General features: G+C 38.8%; 1 protein-coding gene across 8 annotated transcripts in view; it reads right to left on the bottom strand.

Annotated features, from left to right (window-relative positions):
• The window catches only part of RAPGEF6 (Rap guanine nucleotide exchange factor 6), a 258,948-nt gene that overhangs the window by 180,174 nt on the left and 59,326 nt on the right, over positions 1-19,448 (bottom strand). For all 8 annotated transcript variants that reach the window (XM_061617079.1, XM_061617074.1, XM_061617075.1 and 5 more), the window contains one exon: positions 2,783-2,852. In XM_061617079.1, coding sequence (XP_061473063.1) covers positions 2,783-2,852 — 70 coding nt within the window. The remainder of the gene's footprint in view (positions 1-2,782; positions 2,853-19,448) is intronic.

Here is a 19,448-nt window from a genome sequence, read left to right as displayed (position 1 = left end):
TTGTACCCTTTCCCTAATCTTCGCATTTGTATTATATTATCTCTCACTTCTGTAGAATGCGTTTTGGTCTCCATCTTCCTTCCTTCAGATCCACAGCCTGATCAACGATTCTTCAACAGTGGGGTTTTTATCCTGACAATGTGACAGCAACTTAATGGTTCACAGGTGGAGGCCAATGGTAAGGTAATTGTGTCCTCAACAGGGCAATTTCTTTCATCTGTGTAAACTGGAAGCTTCCACAGCACAGGGGTTGAATACTTATGCAAGCAACATGTTTCCGTTTTTTATGTTTCTTACAAACATTTCCCAACATAAAACCAATGTCACTTTACAATAATTGATTTTGAGTTTCAGTGTTTCAAAATAAAATATCATACAGAATGAAATTACAATGTACCATTTGTAATTCAGTAATATGAGAGCATTGGGCAAGGGTCTGATTACTTTTGCAAGACACTGTAAATTTAATAAATAAATAAATAAAATGTAGTCTACCACAGAGTTATATAATGGCATTATGATATTGGTAGTTTTATTTCCTAGCCTAATGATCCCTAGCATGGAATTTGCCTTTTTCACAGTTGCCACACACTGGGTCAACATCTTCATCGAGCAATCCACTATGACCCCTAGGTCCTGTTCCTGGTCACTCACCACTAGTTTAGAACACATGAGAGTATATGTAACATTAAAAAAAAATTGGCCTGATGTGCATTACTTTACAGTTGTTTATACTGAATTGCATTTTCCATTTTACCACCCATTCACTGTTTGGAGAGGTCCTTTTGGAGCTCTTCGCTATCCCTTTTTGTTTTAAAAACCCTCAACAATTTGGTACCATCAACAAACATAGCTACCTCACCGCTAACCCCTAACTCTAGATCATTTATGAACAAAGGAAATAAACACAAATCCTTGGGGAACTCCACTTTCTACATTCCTCAACTGTCCATTTATTCCTGCTCTCTGCTTTCTGTTTTCTAGTCAGTTCATGATCCACAAGAGCACCTCTCCTCTTAGTCCATGACTGCTAAGCTTACTCAGGAGTCCTTGCCGAAACCTTTTTTTTAAAAAAGAAGATAGGAAAAATGGCTCCTTCAGGTTTATGTCCTAATTAGGTGTCCTATCTTTAAAAGGAGTGTTAGACATACCTGTAAGATGTTTTGGACAGTAGGGTAAAGGAACATTTTTTAAAAAAATTACTATATATTTTAACATTTAAAATGTATTCATATATATATATATATATATATATATATATATACTATATGGATGGATGTATGTATATGTGTATATGTATATATACACACACATACATACACATACACACACACACACACTTTTTTAAGGACAGTAACAGTGATTTCAAAATTTAACAAAAACCAAGAAATAAAACTTACATACAAGAACACTGAATCATGCAACAAAACAAAGTAGCAATGCCTTTTAAAAAACATAGGACATAGCAGCAACTGCTACAATTCTCAAGGTGGACTAACAGCCATGGCAACCAAATGAATTCAAGAACAAATTTCATCAAGTGCATTGTTTGCCAACCTGCCCCAATGGCAAAATGCGCTATACAAAGTTGTGAACATAATTGACAAAGCTCCATCCTTTATGCCAAGGGTGGGCAACCTGCACCTTTTGGGCTAATTTCATGCAAGAAAAAAAATGGAGAGAGGAGGTTGCAGGGAGAAAGAGAAAACAATGAGTAACACAAAAAAACAACTTGGCCCGAAAAACTAAAGTGGTGACTGCTGTAAAAAGATTTGCGTTAAGAAAGCAAAGGCTCAAAGTGACACATATAAAGGTAATGTCCCATGTAAATGCCAATAATAACACAGCCACTGAAAAAAAATTAAGGCAGTTGATATTTTCAGTAACATCTTACATGATCCAGCTTTGACCTGAGCTTGCTGACAAGACACAAAAGGAGATGGGGAAAAAAAAATAATAGGTCAGAGGAATGTATCAAGCATGAGCACTGGGCAGAAAGCATTGGGCCACACTGATTGGGACTGCTGTTAGTTGTAGCTCAAAATATCTGGAGGGCACAAGTTTGGGGAAGGCTGAGATACATGAACTCATGAGTAACAAAAGTAGAATAAAATTAAATAACATCAGTTGTTAGGTAAAGCAGAGAATTTTTTTAGTTTAGAGAAAGGAGGAAAAAACTCAAAATACCTGTAGATCATAACAAGAATAAGAGCTAGTAGTGTGATATTGCAGAAAACACACAAACACTTTCACTGGGACATATTGGACAAGGCATCCCTAATAGTGATTGGGAAGCACTTGTTTGTGTCACACAAAATTAAGAACATACAGTGACTCCATTCATGTGTCACAGGAGGCCATAAATCATGGCTTACCAAGAATGAGCAGCATGCTACTGAACTATGCCCATTTCACTCTGCCCTTCCTGGAACTGGCAGCAACAAACCACAAGCCTTGGCTTACCATGACATGTGAACTAGCACTCATGGTTTGTTACTCCCAAACAAACCACTATCAGTAAGCTGAGAAAAAAACCTTGGTTTACCAACATGGTTTGGAGAGAAACAAACCACAAAGTGAGTCAAGACTTATGGATTGTTGCTCCTGGTTCCAGAAAGGGCAGAACAAAACAAGAGCAATTCAGTAATATGCACTAGCATGCTGCTTATTGAAGGTAGCTATGGTAAAATTTGTGGTAGAGTTCTCTGAAGCCATAGCCAGAGTGAACATGACTACCTCTAGAAAGAGTTAGGTTCACTGGTTTTTAAAAATCTATCCTTACCACAATAATTTCAGAAGGCTCCAATACAATACATTCACAACCTCGTTTTCCTCCAGATTGCTTGCCAAAGCTGAGGAGAAAAAAAAATAAGGAAAGTGTTAATCCATGTTAACATTAATCAATAAGAGCAAACAAAGCAGGGATGAAATGTAGTAATAATCGTACAATGTGACAAAGTACCATTGATCATATTTTACATGCCCATTCAAGAGGCAATATAATGCTTTTGATGCACCATCAGCATTATGCAGCTTGTTCAACCATCAGTTTAACAAAGCTTCACAAGATACTATATCAGTTAATGTCATACAAAGCACATGAAAAAATGTGTGGTGTGGTGGTTAGAGTGTCAGACTGGGACCTGGGAGTCCAAGGTTCAAATCACAGCTTAGCCATGAAGCTCACTGGGTGACCATAGGCCAGTCACTGTCTCTCAGCCTAACCTACCACACAGGGTTGTTGTAAGGATAAAATCAGGAGGCGGAAACCATGTTTGTACACCACCTTGAGCGCCTTGTAGGAAAAGTGGGATATAAATGTAATAATAAAATTTAAAAAATAAAAATAAAATTATCTCCTGGTATAAAGTTTGATAGCCTAATTAAATATCCACCCACCCACCACAGGATGAGAGCCTGCTCTGGTATAGAACTGGGTCCCTCCCAGGGGAGAGATGGGAGAGCAGCATTTGTTGTTCCAACAGGTGTCAGGAATGAGCCCATTAGTTTTTTTAGAGATGGGGAGAGTCTCTTATATGTGCATGCTCGGCAGCAACCCTTTGTATGTGGGTTATAATATTGTTGAGTGTGAGTGGCTGGTATGTGAGTGGTTGGTTGACAGGGACAACGTACGGGTTAGTGGAAGTTTATAGTGGTTGTGGGAACAGATGGTAAGAGAGACTGGACAAGTAGCTATATGAGTAGTGTGTTTTATGTTGGTTAGGATTCTACAGTTTGCTATCTGGTAATGCTATACTATAGCCAGCATGGATTTTTCGCATTCCGCAATGTTAAATGGAAAATACCCCCGCATGCCATTCTGATGCTTCCCGTAAGCTCATTTCAAAACAAAATCTTACAAAACTTATAGTTCTGAACTCAGAAACGCTTGCTTAACAACCCTCTCAATTTTCATGGCGATACACAAAACAGTCAGAGAGAATCGAGAGTTCAAAGTCTAAAAAGAAAGAGGAAAACCTCAGAGCCCTTTTGGACTTTTTTCTGTCAGAGTTCTCATAATCTGTTGAAATTCATTAAAAATCAGCCATGTTCACAGAGTACCTGTAATCCTAATACTGACCTTGCCCCATACCCTGACCTTCATCTACTGCAGTTTAAAAGTTAAAAAAATGCCTGGTTGATTTTTAATTAATTTAAGAAATTTTGGCTGGAAGCCTATTATAACGCAGGGCATGCTCAGTAAGGACCAACTGTCAGTGTTCTAAAAGCCGCAGAGATTCTGGGCTTGGCTAATAAGAGGGCCACACCCACACCAGACTTGATTTCACTTAAGACAGTCATGGCTTCCCTCAAAGAATCCTGGGAAGTGCAGTTTGTGAAGGGTGCTGAGAGGAGACTCCTATTCCCCTGAGAGAATGGTTGAACAGTCAGCCACTCTGACTGAAGGTCTGTGAGAGAAACAGGGCGTCTCCTAGCAACTCTCAGCACCCTTCACTAACTACACTTCCCAGGATTCTTTGAGAGAAGCCATGATTGGCTTTGGGCCATGGCTTTGAGAGAAGCCATGATAAATTCTTTTAAATTGTTTTTAAAAGATGTGTTTTTAAATTTGTATATTTGTTTTTAATGTTTTTAGTTATTGTAAACTGCCCAGAGAGCTTCAGCTATGGGGCGGTATATAAATACACTAAATAAATAGATAAATAAATAATGATTGTCCAAAGTGTACTAGAGGCCTGGTGTGGATGTGGCCAGGGTCAGCTTTGTTTTAAATTTGGGTTGGAGGTAGGGTTGCCAGGTTCAGGGCCTGAGACTGATCCTGTATCTTTAGGAGAAGAGAAAGTCAGCCAAGTGCAGGTGTTCTTGCAACAATGTAATGGGAAAAACCACAAGGTGGAATTCTCCCTTCCCCCCTGTCCAACTTTGAAAGATACAGAAGACATCTTGGTTGCCAGGCCCACCCTGGTCAGTTTTACCTATCCTAATCATGATTGCATAGGAGTATATCCGATTCAACTCAATAATCATACAAATGATTTCCTTCCCCTTTCCTCTCCCTTTCTCCTCCCCTGCCCTCTTCCTTCTTCCGCCTCCCCTGCCCACTCCATCCCTCCATCCCTCCCCCCCCGGTCAGTTTTACCTATCCTAAGCATGATTGCATGGGAGTAAATCCCACTAAACTCAATAAACATGCAAACGACCACATCTGTCCTTCTTCCCCCCTCCCCCTCCTGCCTGCTCCCATCCCAGTCCTCCCCTCTGCCGTTCCACCCCTGCCTCCTCCCTATCCCCCCTTCCCCATCCCCTGTGGTCAGTTTCACCTATCCTAAGCATGATTGCCGTGTGTGTGTGTGTGTGTGTGTGTGTGTGTGTGTGTGTGTAAATCCCACTTAACTCAATAAGCATGCAAATGATCAATCCATTCTCAGCAAACTTGCGCAGGATGCCATTTCTTACCTCCCGGATTAAAAAGCAAGGAAATTCAGTAATATGCAAAAAACCTTGCGGTTTAAGAATGTACCTATAGCCCACAAATATTTCTACCAAACTTTAAAAAGCAGGGAAATTGGGCAGCTATAGTGAATGCACCAGGGGAGCAGGAGACCTGAACTCCTCTCTGAGATATTGTACTGCCCTACAAAGTTGTCAAAATGCAAACACAATTTGGGTTGGTCTTTCACAGTCCAATCCACTTGCTGTGTAGCTTGGAAGAATTGGGTAACATGTGCCTCTGAGCATATGGTGAGTGGTGGCAACACCTGTAATCAACCCAAATAATAGAAAGAAGGTATGTCCTGTGCTGATCTTGTTTTAGCAGGGAGAAAGCAACATTATTAAGATAGTTGATACAGTTGAGATGGTCACTTTAAATATGTCTGATTTACTTTGCAATTTTAGTGAAGTTTCCTGTAGGAAATCATTTTCTTTTGCTTTTGTTTCTATGAATATGTGAAGTACAGCAACACTTTGCAAAATTTATACTAAAAAAACTCCAAACATAATTGTGGAATAATGGCACTGACTTCTGCAAAATAGTCTCCAATGGACCTCAGAAGTATCTCAATTTGCACAAGATAAGACAGTGGAAGGTGAAATATATTCTAGTGAAATTCTAGATGTGCCCTATGTTTTTAATTGATTGTGAACACCTTGCCTTAAATAAAGTGGTTTAAACATAGCAGGCTGAAAACATGCATACTCTTTTTTCCAACAGCTAGAGTCATTGCTGAAGTAGCAACATATTGTGATCAGTCTGATCTTACATCAAACTGCAGTTTCAGATTCAACTGTTAATGCACCCAAAATAGAAATAGAACATAACCTCCAATATAAAACACAAAAGGCTGTCTTCACCATCACATGACAATGACCAATAAAAAGGCTTTGAAATTAATAAAAATGCATTTGACACAGATTTCTAGGATGAATAAGGAGGGGTAATATTTTCTGGTTTAGATTCTCTGTAGAAACATTAGTAACACAGGAAAGAAGCAAAGTAAGAAGAACACCAACAAACATACAAAAATATAATTCTCCATTTTTGGAGATGGCAGGTGTTGCCACCACTCACCATATGCTCAGAGGCACATGTTACCCAATTCTTCCAAGCTACACAGCAAGTGGATTGGACTGTGAAAGACCAACCCAAATTGTGTTTGCATTTTGACAACTTTGTAGGGCAGTACAATATCTCAGAGAGGAGTTCAGGTCTCCTGCTCCCCTGGTGCATTCACTATAGCTGCCCAATTTCCCTGCTTTTTAAAGTTTGGTAGAAATATTTGTGGGCTATAGGTACATTCTTAACCCACAAGGTTTTTTGCGTATTAGTGAATATTGATATTGTTGTTATGGATCTGCATACTTTTTTTAATGTAAATCATTTTACATTATTGTTATTGTACTTATTGTGTATATATATGTTTATGCATTTTATCTACTATAAACCACTCCAAGATCTACTGATAGAAAGTGGTCTATTATTATTATCATCATCATCATCATCATCAAACGTCAGGAGTAATTCTATAAACTACATTGCCTCAATCAGGTTTTAGAATACAGCTCCTGTGCATGCAAGGAGCTAATTAATTGGGACAATTGTCTATATGGTATGATAATCACTGTGGTTACTGCCAAACACAGCAGATCTTATAGCAAGGGAAAATTCTCTAGTTAGAAAGAAAGGGGAGAAAAAGCACAAGTGAAGCACAAGGCTGGCTTGAAAGACTTAACACTACAACTGAATGAGTGGAAGCTTCCTGGCATTTTATATTCCTCTTTATGATCCCTGCTGATACCCTATCTTCACAAGTGTTCCTTTTCTTCTCATAAAACACAAGCAGTTGTTTGCAAGGATTAATCAAACTGGCTTTTATCTGCAATAATCAAAAGGCCACAATCAACAGCTTGCTCTGGGTGATGGCCTGAAATCACATGGAGCTGGATTTGCTCTCATTAAGCATTATGAAAGTAAGAACACCAAGAAAGAATGTGAAATACAGAACAAGAAAACCAAATAAACTTCAAAGACCTAAGTTAAACTATGAAAGTTTTCAATATTTTGACTATTGTACGTCCCCCACCCTTTCTTGACATTTTCATTATTTAATTAACTGAGAATACCTAATTAATCCTTTGAACTTATAACACCAGAGCAGTGGAAACGTGTAGCTAGAACAATTGTGTTATTATTATGCATGTTACAGCACCTTCTGGGACAGTCAGAAAGTCCATTATTAGTTCATAAATAGTTCAAGTTAGACCAAGAACTCTTGTTCATATTTTCTTGTTAAAAAAAACCAAAAAAACACAAAATATATTGATCTCTTGAAACAAAAATATTTTTATTCTGAAATAATGATCAAGTCTCCATGTAGAGAGTAAGTTTAAACGCCAAAAAAGTTTTTTTAAAAAAAAATTACTAAAAAATACAGATGTGATTCATCAAGAACAGATGTCTCATGAAGCTATTCTAAGAATGTCTCAGATCTTTCAAAATGGTAAGTTTTAATACTAAGAGTCATTATGATAAAGAGTTATAATCAGTAGGAGGAAGAAGCATCATAATTGGAACTGTCAAATTCTCTTTTTAATAATACATCATAGAATATGCAGCCCTTAAATGTGTTGTCCTAAATTTATAAACATGACTAATTGTACCTCTTTGTAATGAAACATGGGAATATTTCAATACTTATACTGAAATGAGTGTGTCAGAGTGGGAACCCCCAAAAAACTGAAATGGTGACATATAGCAGAACTACATGTTATACTAGCAAAACCCCATGTCTTCTGGAAAATATGCATTCAGGGGCAGAAGTGTACTTAACACAAAAATTCATCCCTTCAAAATGATGGCCCACCCTGTTTTTTCCAAGTTGCTTCCAGTCTTGGAGCCTGGCTGGGAGAAAAAGGTAAAAAACTAGCTTAGGGTGGAGAGGATGGGCATTACAGAGGGACAGAGGTATACTGAAGTTTATGGTACAGAAGCAACAAGACTATATTGTACCATACTTGTTGCAAGTGCAGAGGTTGCAAAAGAGAATAGGCAGGAATCTGAAAAATTCAACATACCTCACCTGCCAGTGTTTCCTGACAAATATCCCTCCTCCTGCCTAATAACATTATTACAAGGCAAACACAGGATTACAACTCTTACCTTTTTTAAAAAACAACAACTTGTAGTTTCACCATAAGATAGATATACTTGGGATCAAGCTCCACTGAACTCTGTAAAACTTATTTCTAAGTAAACATGTATAGGATTGCAAACTTCCCATTAACCAGATTTTATTGAACACAACTCAAAACACCTCCTGTTCATAAACTGGAGGACCAGATTGGCAAGAATATGATTACCATGCATGTTTTTGTTATGTAAATAGCATTCACAGGGAAGCCTGAGCAGCTTCAAAACCATAACTCTTTCTGATGCTGCCAAGATCCTGACACCAATGCAGGCTGCTTTTGAAATCCAAACAGCAGCTTCCAAGAAGCAATTTTTGTTATGTCCTTGGTAGGGAGAGAAAGAGTTAACTCCCACACACCATCATGGTCGTGAGGTTGCTCGGGCTTTCCTGAAGCTGCTATTTTTTGTTGTTGTTATGTGCCTTCAAGTCGATTACAGTAGGGCCCCGCTTCTCAGCACTCCGCTTTTTGGCATTCCGCTAATACAGCGCCAGCGGGGCAATCAGCTGAAGGGGGGGCTGGAGCGCCCCGCACTCCAGCTGATTTCGCCAGAGGAGGGAAAGATCAGCTGTAGAGAGCTACAGCTGATCTCCTCCTCTTCTGGTGCAATGAGACTCCCATACTCAAGCTAATCTCGCCAGAGAAGGGGAAGATCAGCTGTAGCGCACTACAGCTGATCTCCTCTTCTGGCACGATCAGACTCCCGCGCTGGAGCTGATCGCACCAGTGGAGGGGATCTTCTCCTCCTTGGGGAGATCAGACTCCCACACTCCAGCTGATAGCGCTGGAGGAGGGGAAGATCAGCTGTAGCACGCTACAGCTGATCTCTTCTGGCACGATCAGACTCCCACGCTCAAGGAGGAGAAGATCAGCTGTAGTGAGCTACAGCTTATCTTCTCCTCCTCCAGCAAGATAAGCAGGTTAGGTTTCCAACCCCCATGCTACAGCTGATTTTTGCTTTTTGGTGGGGGTCTGGACCTAACCTGCCGTATGAGTGGGGCCCTACTGTACAACTAATGGCGACCCTATGAATCAGCGACCTCCAGTAGCATCTATTATAAACCACCCTGTTCCGATCTTGTATGAGAGCCAGTGTGGTATAGTGGCTAAGGTGTTGGACTACAACCTGGGAGGATCTTTTCTAGTTCTCTCATAGCTGCCCTCCCTATTCCTAGCCTTCTGATTTCTTGACTACTGTCTCCATTTTGGTTAATGACTGTGCCAAGGTATTGATAATCCTTGACAAGTTCAATGTCTACATAACAAAAAATATGCAGATTAATTGCATTAATTAATACTGCATATAATTTGGCCCAAACTTAGACCATTAAATGTGGAGAAAAGATCACAAAGCAAGACTGGTTTAAAAAAAAAAAAAAAAGCATAAGAGGCAAAAGAAATCTGTACAAAATGCTCAGATAATAGGTAGTAATTGTAGTATGTGATATTGCCAACATATATCTTCTTCAGGGAAAGGAAAATTTGCACCACTGTCAAAAAAGCAACAACTCAGAGCACAAAAAGTGTGCTCCCCTTAAATATTAGACAGGTGCCATCGCTGTTATCTTTTCAGTGCCTATTGAAGACCTTCCTTTTTCAACAAGACTTTTAAGTAAAGACTGCATCTGTCCCAGTCTGCATCTGTGTTGGAATTGCTTTTAAAGCTTTTTTTAAAAAGGTGTTTTTAAAGATGTTTTGTTTTAATATGTTTTAAAAGATATTTTGTTTTAATTTTAAAGTCTGTTTTTATGATATTTTAGAGTGTTTTTAGTGTTTTGCTGCCCTGGGCTCCTACTGGGATATTAAATAAATAAATAAATAAAAGTTCCCAGAACCTAGAAAATGTTCAATCCCAAAAAAGAAATGAAGAAACTTACACATTTAATGAAAATCAACTAAAAAGTATAAAATCCATCTTCTTAAATAACAGGGTTGACTATTGTTGTTATGGTAGAAGAAAGAGTTGGGGCAAAAAGAGCCCATTTAAAATTTGCTTTGATGTACATTTCAGTAAACTACTGCACATATTTCAGTGAAATATACAAGGATGCCTTCTTCAGTACATCAACACTGCCCTGACCATAACTCATTTGGAAATACTACCACAAATTTCAACAAATATTTAAGGACTCTTGTATAGTATTTCCTTGTTGCTTAATTAATTTAATTACCATGTGAATACAACTGTGAGGATATTATATTGATCCAAACCATGTCAACATATACATTGTGCAAAAACATATTAAAAATGGCAATATCTTGTAGAAATTCATCCACACAAAATTATGCAGTGGAATTCCAGGTTATTTCTTTGAAGACTTCATTGCAAGCTATTTATTAAGTGTATCTTTCATGCAACTCTTCAAGTCAAAGAGGCCAGTTGATTTACAGTCTATAGGTAATAGCGAAGCAAGAAGAACGTCATTCAAAGAAGCTGAATGTTGGAAGATTCAGGACAGACAAAAGGAAGTACTTCTTTACTCAGTGCATAGTTAAACTATGGAATTTGCTCCCACAAGATGCAGTAATGGCCACCAGCTTGGATGGCTTTAAAAGATGTTTAGACAAATTCATGGAGGACAGGGCTATCAATGGCTACTAGCCATGATGGCTGCACTCTGCCACCCTAGTCAGAGGCGGCATCCTTCTGAAAACAGTTGCCGGAAGCCTCAAGAGGGGAGAGTGTTCTTGCACTCGGGTCCTGCTTGCGGGCTTCCCCCAGGCACCTGGTTGGCCACTGTGAGAACAGGATGCTGGACTAGATGGGCCACTGGCCTGATCCAGTAGGCTCTTCTTATGTTCTTATGTTCTTATGTTTTAATTGTGACAGTAATTTACTAATTTCTGCTTATTTTATATATTTCTTAGATTTCTTACCCACCCTTCCCCTTTATATAAAGTTAAAAATATAAAATAATTATCAAATACAGTAAAATACAATAAAGCACAAAAGCAGAGACAAATCGGATAAGTTAAAACACCCCACATCCCACCAAAAGCCTGGACAAAGAGGTATGTCATGAATTGTTGGTGAAAGCTATACAATGTCAGTGTAAGACATTCCTCAGAGGGGAGAGGGTTCCATAGCTTAGGGGCTACCACTGAAAAGGCACTCTTGTTATAAATTTAGTCTCATACTAGATTCCAAAAATTCACTTTCAAATTGGACTATGAACAGAATTAACTAATCAAATCATAGGGTACATATTCTAGCCACATGTTCTGATTATAAAAAATGGCAATCCATATCACATTAACTGCTATTTCAATGTTTTATCAACTTCATGAGAGTTTTTCATTAAAAGTGTTGCAACAGGACTGGTGCAGATATAATCAATGGACAAGTAACTTGAGTCCATTGATTTCACTGAGACTACTCCAAACATGACTGAACTGGATATCATCCCAAACTCCCAAATCATGGTAGAGAATTAGGAATGTTATACATGCATTGGCCCTAGAATCAGCTTTCAAAATACTTTTCCAATTCTAGTTGTGAAAGGCATAAATGTTAACACAAACAAGCAGAGTTGTACGAAGTTAGAAAAAAGTAAGGGCTATTACTTTTTAAAAGTAAGGCTGTAGCTCAGTGATAGAACATAAGTTTCAGATTCTGTCTCCAGCATTCCTCATAGCAAGGATAGGGAAGACCCCAACTGAAACCTGGCAATCTCCCTGTTAGTCAGTGTAGACAATGCTGGCCCAGAGGATAGTACTGGTATAAGGCATATTCCTCAGGTCCAAAGAACAACTTTAATGTAGGGGAAAATGTTAATATCTTCTTGTTTGAATGTTACAGTAGAAATCTCAACCTTGTTATCTGCAGTTAAACGAAATGATCATTGGGGGTATTCTGGTGACACATTAGAAAGCTGCTATGCTAGCATGAGCAAAGCTTTCTAAGGCTATCATAGTTTTCAGTTAGTAAAGATCATACATGCTCTTGCCTCAATGCATGACTGGGCTCTGTTCCACTTGCATTTTAACCTTTCTTCTACTTCAAGAGAAATGCTCACGCATATGCATGTGAAGGAAAAATTGTTCCATGCATGCTCACACACTAGGCAGGATGTATTTGTTAAGCTTAAACATTTTTCCCTGCTTTCCTCCCTGCCTCACCAACTTTAAAGTTCCTTTTGCTGTGCTTGGGAAAACCTGTTTCTTATTTCTGGTCTCTGGTGCTACATATATGTTAATAAACATATTAAAAAACCTATAAAAATTGTCTGTCATTATTAGATTACAGAAAAGCAATACCTGAGAGTTAATATAATTTTCTGACCTTAAACGAAAATTACACAAATATTTTACTGCCCCCTTCTATTATTCTCACCTTGAACCCATTCAAAAAGCTTAGGCTTCACATCAGTAACAACTATAGGAGAAATCCAAGTACTGTCCATGAGAAAGTTCCTTAAAATCAGCCAATTTGTAGGCCACATCCTACATTGCCATTATATATAGGCATTCTTTCCATTAAACCAGGGGTGTGGAAACGGACAGAGTATCAATTGGACCGTAGGATGACAAACGAGTCAAAAGATGTGCAAAACAAGGATAGGGAGACTGCAGAGAAGCTGAATGCATTCTTTACATCTGTCTTCACAGCAGAAGATATAAGGCAGATTCCGTGCCTGAACTAACTTTCACAGGAAGGGAGTCTGAAGAACTAAGGCAAATGGTGGTAAAAAGTGACCATGTTCTAGGCATTACTGTACAGTACTGACAAATTAAAATCAGACAAATCGCCAGGTCCAAATGGCATTCCAAACCTAGGTTGCTTGCACTTAGCTTGTTTGTTATACAAACAGAGACAAAAGGAGAAAGGGAGCTTTAACAATGCTGTATAAGGAGTGGGAAGTAGAAATAGGTATCTGGCAAACTGAAAAGAAGGCCTAGATTCAGCAGAGAAATAGTGAAATACAAATGGCACAGGTTTGGGCCACATAACGATAGAAAGATAGATAGATTTAGAAAATGGAGGAGATAAAGAGAAAAGGGAAGGAAGGAAATCAAGAAGAGCAGAGTGGGTTTCCCCTAGTTTCACCATAAGCCAAAGGTCTGGGACCATGGCTATACAGTGGGGTTCTCAAAGTGGCTAAGAGCAAGTCTTTGGATAAAAGCTACAGTCTACCTTTGCAGTGTTTGCTGATTGTGCTTCATCCAATATTTCACCAATATAAATACCCTGATGGAAAATCAGGACCCTCCAGTGGTTCAAAACAGAGAATAGAAAAAGTCTCCTTAAAGGAGATAGTTTAGGTCCTCTTACAGTTGAATCAGAGGGGGGAAAACAGGGGAAGGAGACAGAAGGACAGGAAAAAAGAGGCACAGGAGGGGTCCTAACTGGAATTGGAGCAGCCTGTGACGATCCCACCTTTGGCTCCACCTGTCAGGTTCCCACCTGCTTGTGGCTACCGCCTTTCACTAGGCACCACCTCAGGACACCACCAGTCAGGATTGTTGTTTTTATATTTTCTCACTCCGCTCTAGCACAGATCTCACAAGATCCCACTGCTAGGCAGCACCACCAGTCACTCCCTGTAAACAATACTGCTAGAGACTTCGCCTTAGTCTCCCTATGGCTTGTTACTTTGTGTCTGGGTGCCCTTGCTGTCCACAACCCCCTTGTATCTTTGTCTATAAAGCATACAATCCTGGGTTGCTCTGGATACTTGACATTGTTACAATCTCTCCCTTCACCGCTGCCACCATATGATACAGTTTCCCTTCAGCCTTGGTAATTACCCTGCCCTTCCTTCTGGTCTGTGTATTCCCAGCCAAGGATCAGGCTTTTGGTAAACCAATAAAAGTATTTATTTGATAACACCAGGAAATAACAAGATTACTTTAGGAATGTTTAACAAGCATATGGTTTCCTATAGTGTCACTCTTTATGTTTCTGGTCATATATATACTGTCTAAATATCAGCCAAATATAATCCAAACCTCCCTCAGAACTCTGCCAACCAACACATCCAAGTAACTCTCCAACACCTCTCACCAACCGACCCCCTCTCAACTGTCATCCTCCCATTTATACCTTCAGCCATTCAAACACTCAGCCAATCATCATCCAGCATTCTCCAGCCTTCCAACCCATGTACTCCCCCCTCTAACTCAATCCACTTACCATATATACCTTAATAAACCTGCACACCATATTTACAGTCATAAAAATACAGGGGCATCACACAGCCCACTCTCATTAAGCCTTTATAAAGTCAAGTCCATACAAGTTGAGTTTGGAGCATTCTGAGTGAGGAGAGAATCCACAGAAACTGAACAGTCTTGGACAACCTTTAAAATCTTGTCAAATGAGACTGTTTTAGTTTCATCAATTCTTATCTAGGCTCTCTGTTTTGTTCCTGGTCTTATCTGATGCTGTTTTAATCTTATTGTAGTTTTCACTGTATTGGATATTTAAATTTTGTTTGTTTTATTTTGCGAGTCAACCAGAGGGGAAAAAATGGTGGCCTATAAATAATGTTAACAAATAAAATAGGTGTGCCAGTTCTTTTGACAGGAGTGGTTTTCAGGTGAGGCTGTTAATGTACTAAACCGCTGCCTGGTCGCGATAATGGACTGGATGAGAGCTAATAAACTGAGACTCAATCCTGACAAGACTGAGATGCTGCTGGTAGGGGGGCCCTCTGCCCAGATGGTTGACGTCCGACCTACCCTAGATGGGCTTACACTCCCCCTAAAGGAGCAGGTCCATAGTTTGGGGGTCTTATTAGATCCGCTCCTGTCTCTGGAGGCTCAGGTAGCCCCGGTGGCACGGAATGCGTTCTACCAGCTTCGGCTGGTAGCCCAACTACGACCCTATCTGGACAGGAAGAACCTTGCCTCAGTTATCCATGCTCTGGTAACCTCTAGATTGGACTACTGTAATGCACTCTACGTAGGGTTACCTTTGAAGACGGTTCGGAAACTTCAGCTGGTGCAGAATGCTGCGGCCAGAGTTCTTACTCAGACTAAAAGATCTGATCATATAACACCTGTCCTGGCCCAACTGCACTGGCTACCAATATGTTTCCGGGCCAGATTCAAAGTGTTGGTTCTTACCTATAAAGCCCTTAACGGCACCGGACCGCAATACCTGATGGAACGCCTCTCCCACTATGAATCTACCCGTTCGCTGCTCTCAGTGGTTGCCCCCGAATTATGGAATGCCCTCCCTGACGAGATACGCCTGGCGCCTTCTTTGATATCTTTTCGGCGCCAGGTAAAGACCTACCTCTTCGCCCAGGCATTTTAATTTTAATTTTAGTTTTAATTTTAATTCTATAGTTAATTAATTGTAATCTTTTTTTTTTCTTTTCAATAATTTTTATTCAGATTTTCATAAAACATACAAGACAAAATCATAAAACATTCAAAGACAAAAAACAAAATCAAAAATAGTTAAACAAAAAGAAAAAAAGAAAAAAAAAACAAAAATAAAAAATAAAGAGTAAAATATTGACTTCCCATTTGTCAAAGATCAAATCAGTTATAAGTCTATAATATATAACAATCCTGTCTCTTAAGTCATATTATAAAATCACTTTCCTCCAGTAGTTATCTTACTTAATCATCAAATCTCATAAACATTACTTTATTCTTTCCACAAAAAGTCAAAGAGAGGTTTCAATTCTTTAAGAAATATATCTATCAATTTTTTTTTCCAGATAAGCATATCGATTAATCCATCTCATTACTAATTATGATAATCTTATTGTCATAACCATAGTCAAAATAAACATTTCAATTAATCCATCACATCAGAATCTGTTAGGTTCAGTAATTTCAGTAGCCATTGTTCTATTATCCCTATTAGTTCCATTTTCCATCTTCCATCTTCAGTAGTCTTGTTAAGTCCAGTAATTTCAGTATCCAATCTTCCATTATCAGTATTCCATAATAATCTTGCTGTCAAAGCCATAGTCATATAGTAAGAGTCTAATGGGAATTACCTCTATCCCAAATATTTTCTTGCCATCCATTCTGAATAGGTTGCTGAAATACAGCTGTAAAATCATATCTCTGTTCTTTTTTTCAAAATACACTGGGTCATCTCTTGAAAGTTTTTCCATTGTCACATGGCTGCAGTTAATTCCATAGATTTTCTCTATATTGGGCTCCATCACATCATTCCAGTCCAGAAGATTATCCATGCCATTAATAACTTTATCTCTAGAATCTTCATTAATTTCTTCAGAGATAACATTGAGTTCCAAACAGTAGATTTTATTTCTAAAGTCCATAGACTCCAAATCTTGTTCCTGTTCCACGTTTGTTCCAATCTCCGGGATCTCCTCTCTCACAGGGACCCCTGTGTAATCTTTATTAATTTTGTCTTAATCTGTTTTTAATGTGTTTTTATACCTATATGTTGTAATACACATTCGCTGGTTTTTAAATGTGGTTTTATTCTGTTGTACACCGCCCTGAGAGCCTGTTGCTAAAGGGCGGTTTAAAAGTGCAATAAATAAATAATAATAATAATAATAAATAAAATCTTATTTGTTGTCACAATCAGCACAAAAAGATTAGTCTACTGGGTGCCTAAAATACTATCAGATTCCAAACTGTCCAACTGGCTGGACAGTTCAAGCCAACATATAAAAAGAAACATAAAAGACATTTAGTGGGACTTCAAGAGAAAAACTGGCCAATTATCATACAGGTGCTCTAGCAGTACCATCCGTTTAACAAGGTATCTCACAATCTCAGCTACTTTTTGAACTGAGGAGATCTCAAACAGCAGATTCAGAGCTCTGTGAGCTTCTAAGCAACAAGCACAGAGTAATGTTTGGATGTTCTAATAAAAACTGTACAGTTTTATCTTTTGACTTACTGGTTGCCCAGAACAAAAAATAGTAATTCTAATTACTTTTTATTAAACAACATTAAAGTTGCTATGAATAACAGTTTAAAAAATGAGAAATAAAGTACTGTAGAACTGCTAAATCCACCACAAGCAGTTATATCACTGAAAATGAATTCACAAAATGTTTATTACTCAGATAACATCCATCTTCTCACTAAAACTCTAGTTTCTGCCATGTATTGTTATGTAATAGAATTATTGCTTCTATAATTTTCAATCCTAGAACACAGCTACTCATGCCAGAATTACAAAACCTAACTTTTTTAAAAAAAAACTTGTCAAGTTACAACAGGAGACCAAGAAGTCCTTCTGAGCTATATCATTTAATAAAACGACATCATTTTTCATTTATAATCTGCTACTCCAATAGTAAAACAATATACATAGAAACAATTCCCAACCAATTTCACAAACCACATAAACCAGAATACTCACATAAATTCAGAACATTGCATTCTAACTTAACTGATTAATAGATTGGGTAATAAATCTGATAAGCACACTTTTGCAAGTCTCAGACCGCTAATCCTACATTTTCCCACACTCAGCTCTCCTTTATGAGTAAGAGTCTGTTGGGTGCAACATGTAGGATGGTGAAGGCCACAAGAAAGCATTCCTGCATTTTATCTCCTAACTCTCAGGCTTGTGCCTGTATTCCTATATAAAAATGTTAAATCTACCAGAGATGCTTTAGCTATCATACACTTCCTGAAACAAACAAAACAGCCACACCAGAATTATTGCTCTACAGACCAAACATTTCAAAACAAATAATTCCTTGCTCTCTCAGTTTCAACCACAATAGCCATTTGTGAGCTGGTTGGGTTTGTAAGATAGCCATAGTTATTTATAATAAATATTCAAATAGCAAATATTTATTACTGAAAGAGAGACTTACCTGGAAAAGTAACCAAGAATGTCTGTTCTGTTTGAAGAACACAACACCCATGAAACAATTATTACCCTGAACACTTGGCCTTCAGAAATCTTGGACCAAGGAATCTCGTTGCAAGATTAGGACGTTGCAAGTAAGAAATGGAAGTGGAGAACAATGATGTGCAATAGCCTTCTTTTCCTGCTTAACTAAAGACAGGCTTTAAATTAGTTCTATCACCTTTCTACTAATCCAGGGGCATGTTCACAACCTTAGAAAAAACTAGGACTTCCTTATGTAGGAATACTTCAACAGCTTCAACTCTCTCTTGGCCAAAGCATTCAGAAAAATAGTCTAGAGTAACCATTCTGAGGGAATATGTTGCCATTGTATCAAAGGGAAGGGGGAACCCATCAGAGCCTTAAGAAGCCAGTTTAAGTTCTGTGTCAGATATCTATGTACAGATGGAGAACTGAGCTGAACCACAGAAGAACAGCTTCATGTGTGGGTGAAGCAATCTTTAACCTGGCAGAGCAACTGCTGTTCCATCTTAAGACTGTCAAACTAAATAGCTCTGGCTGCAGACAAACAATGTGATCCTGTGTGAGCAGGTCCCTGTGACAACGGAGCATCCAATAAGCTTGACTAGAGAGATTAACTAGCTCCAAGAACCACAGTCCAGGGCATGAAGATTACCTCTGCTGACCATTCCTCTAGTCACTGAAGCACTGAAAGAAGAGGAGAAAGGCATATAGCAGGCTTGGGGACCATGAACTTGTTAGAGTGTCTTTGCCTGCCACCGCCTGGCAGTAGTGTCTTGCCATGAACGTATATACTTCACTGTTGCCCTTCACCGAAAACATACTAACTACTGGGTGACCAAATTGTTCTTCTAGCTCAGTCTTTCCCAACCAGTGTACCTCGAGATGTTGTTGGACCACAACACCCATCAGCCTCAGCCAGCATTGCCAATGGTCAGGAAAGATGGGAGTTGTGGTCCAACAACACCTGGAGGCACACTGGTTGGGAAAGGCTGTTCTAGCTGATGGA

Source organism: Rhineura floridana, chromosome 3 (assembly GCF_030035675.1).
Source record: "Rhineura floridana isolate rRhiFlo1 chromosome 3, rRhiFlo1.hap2, whole genome shotgun sequence".
NCBI classification, from domain to species: domain Eukaryota; kingdom Metazoa; phylum Chordata; class Lepidosauria; order Squamata; family Rhineuridae; genus Rhineura; species Rhineura floridana.
Note: the sequence above shows the minus strand (reverse complement) of the source record. Positions and strands in the feature narration are given on the sequence as shown.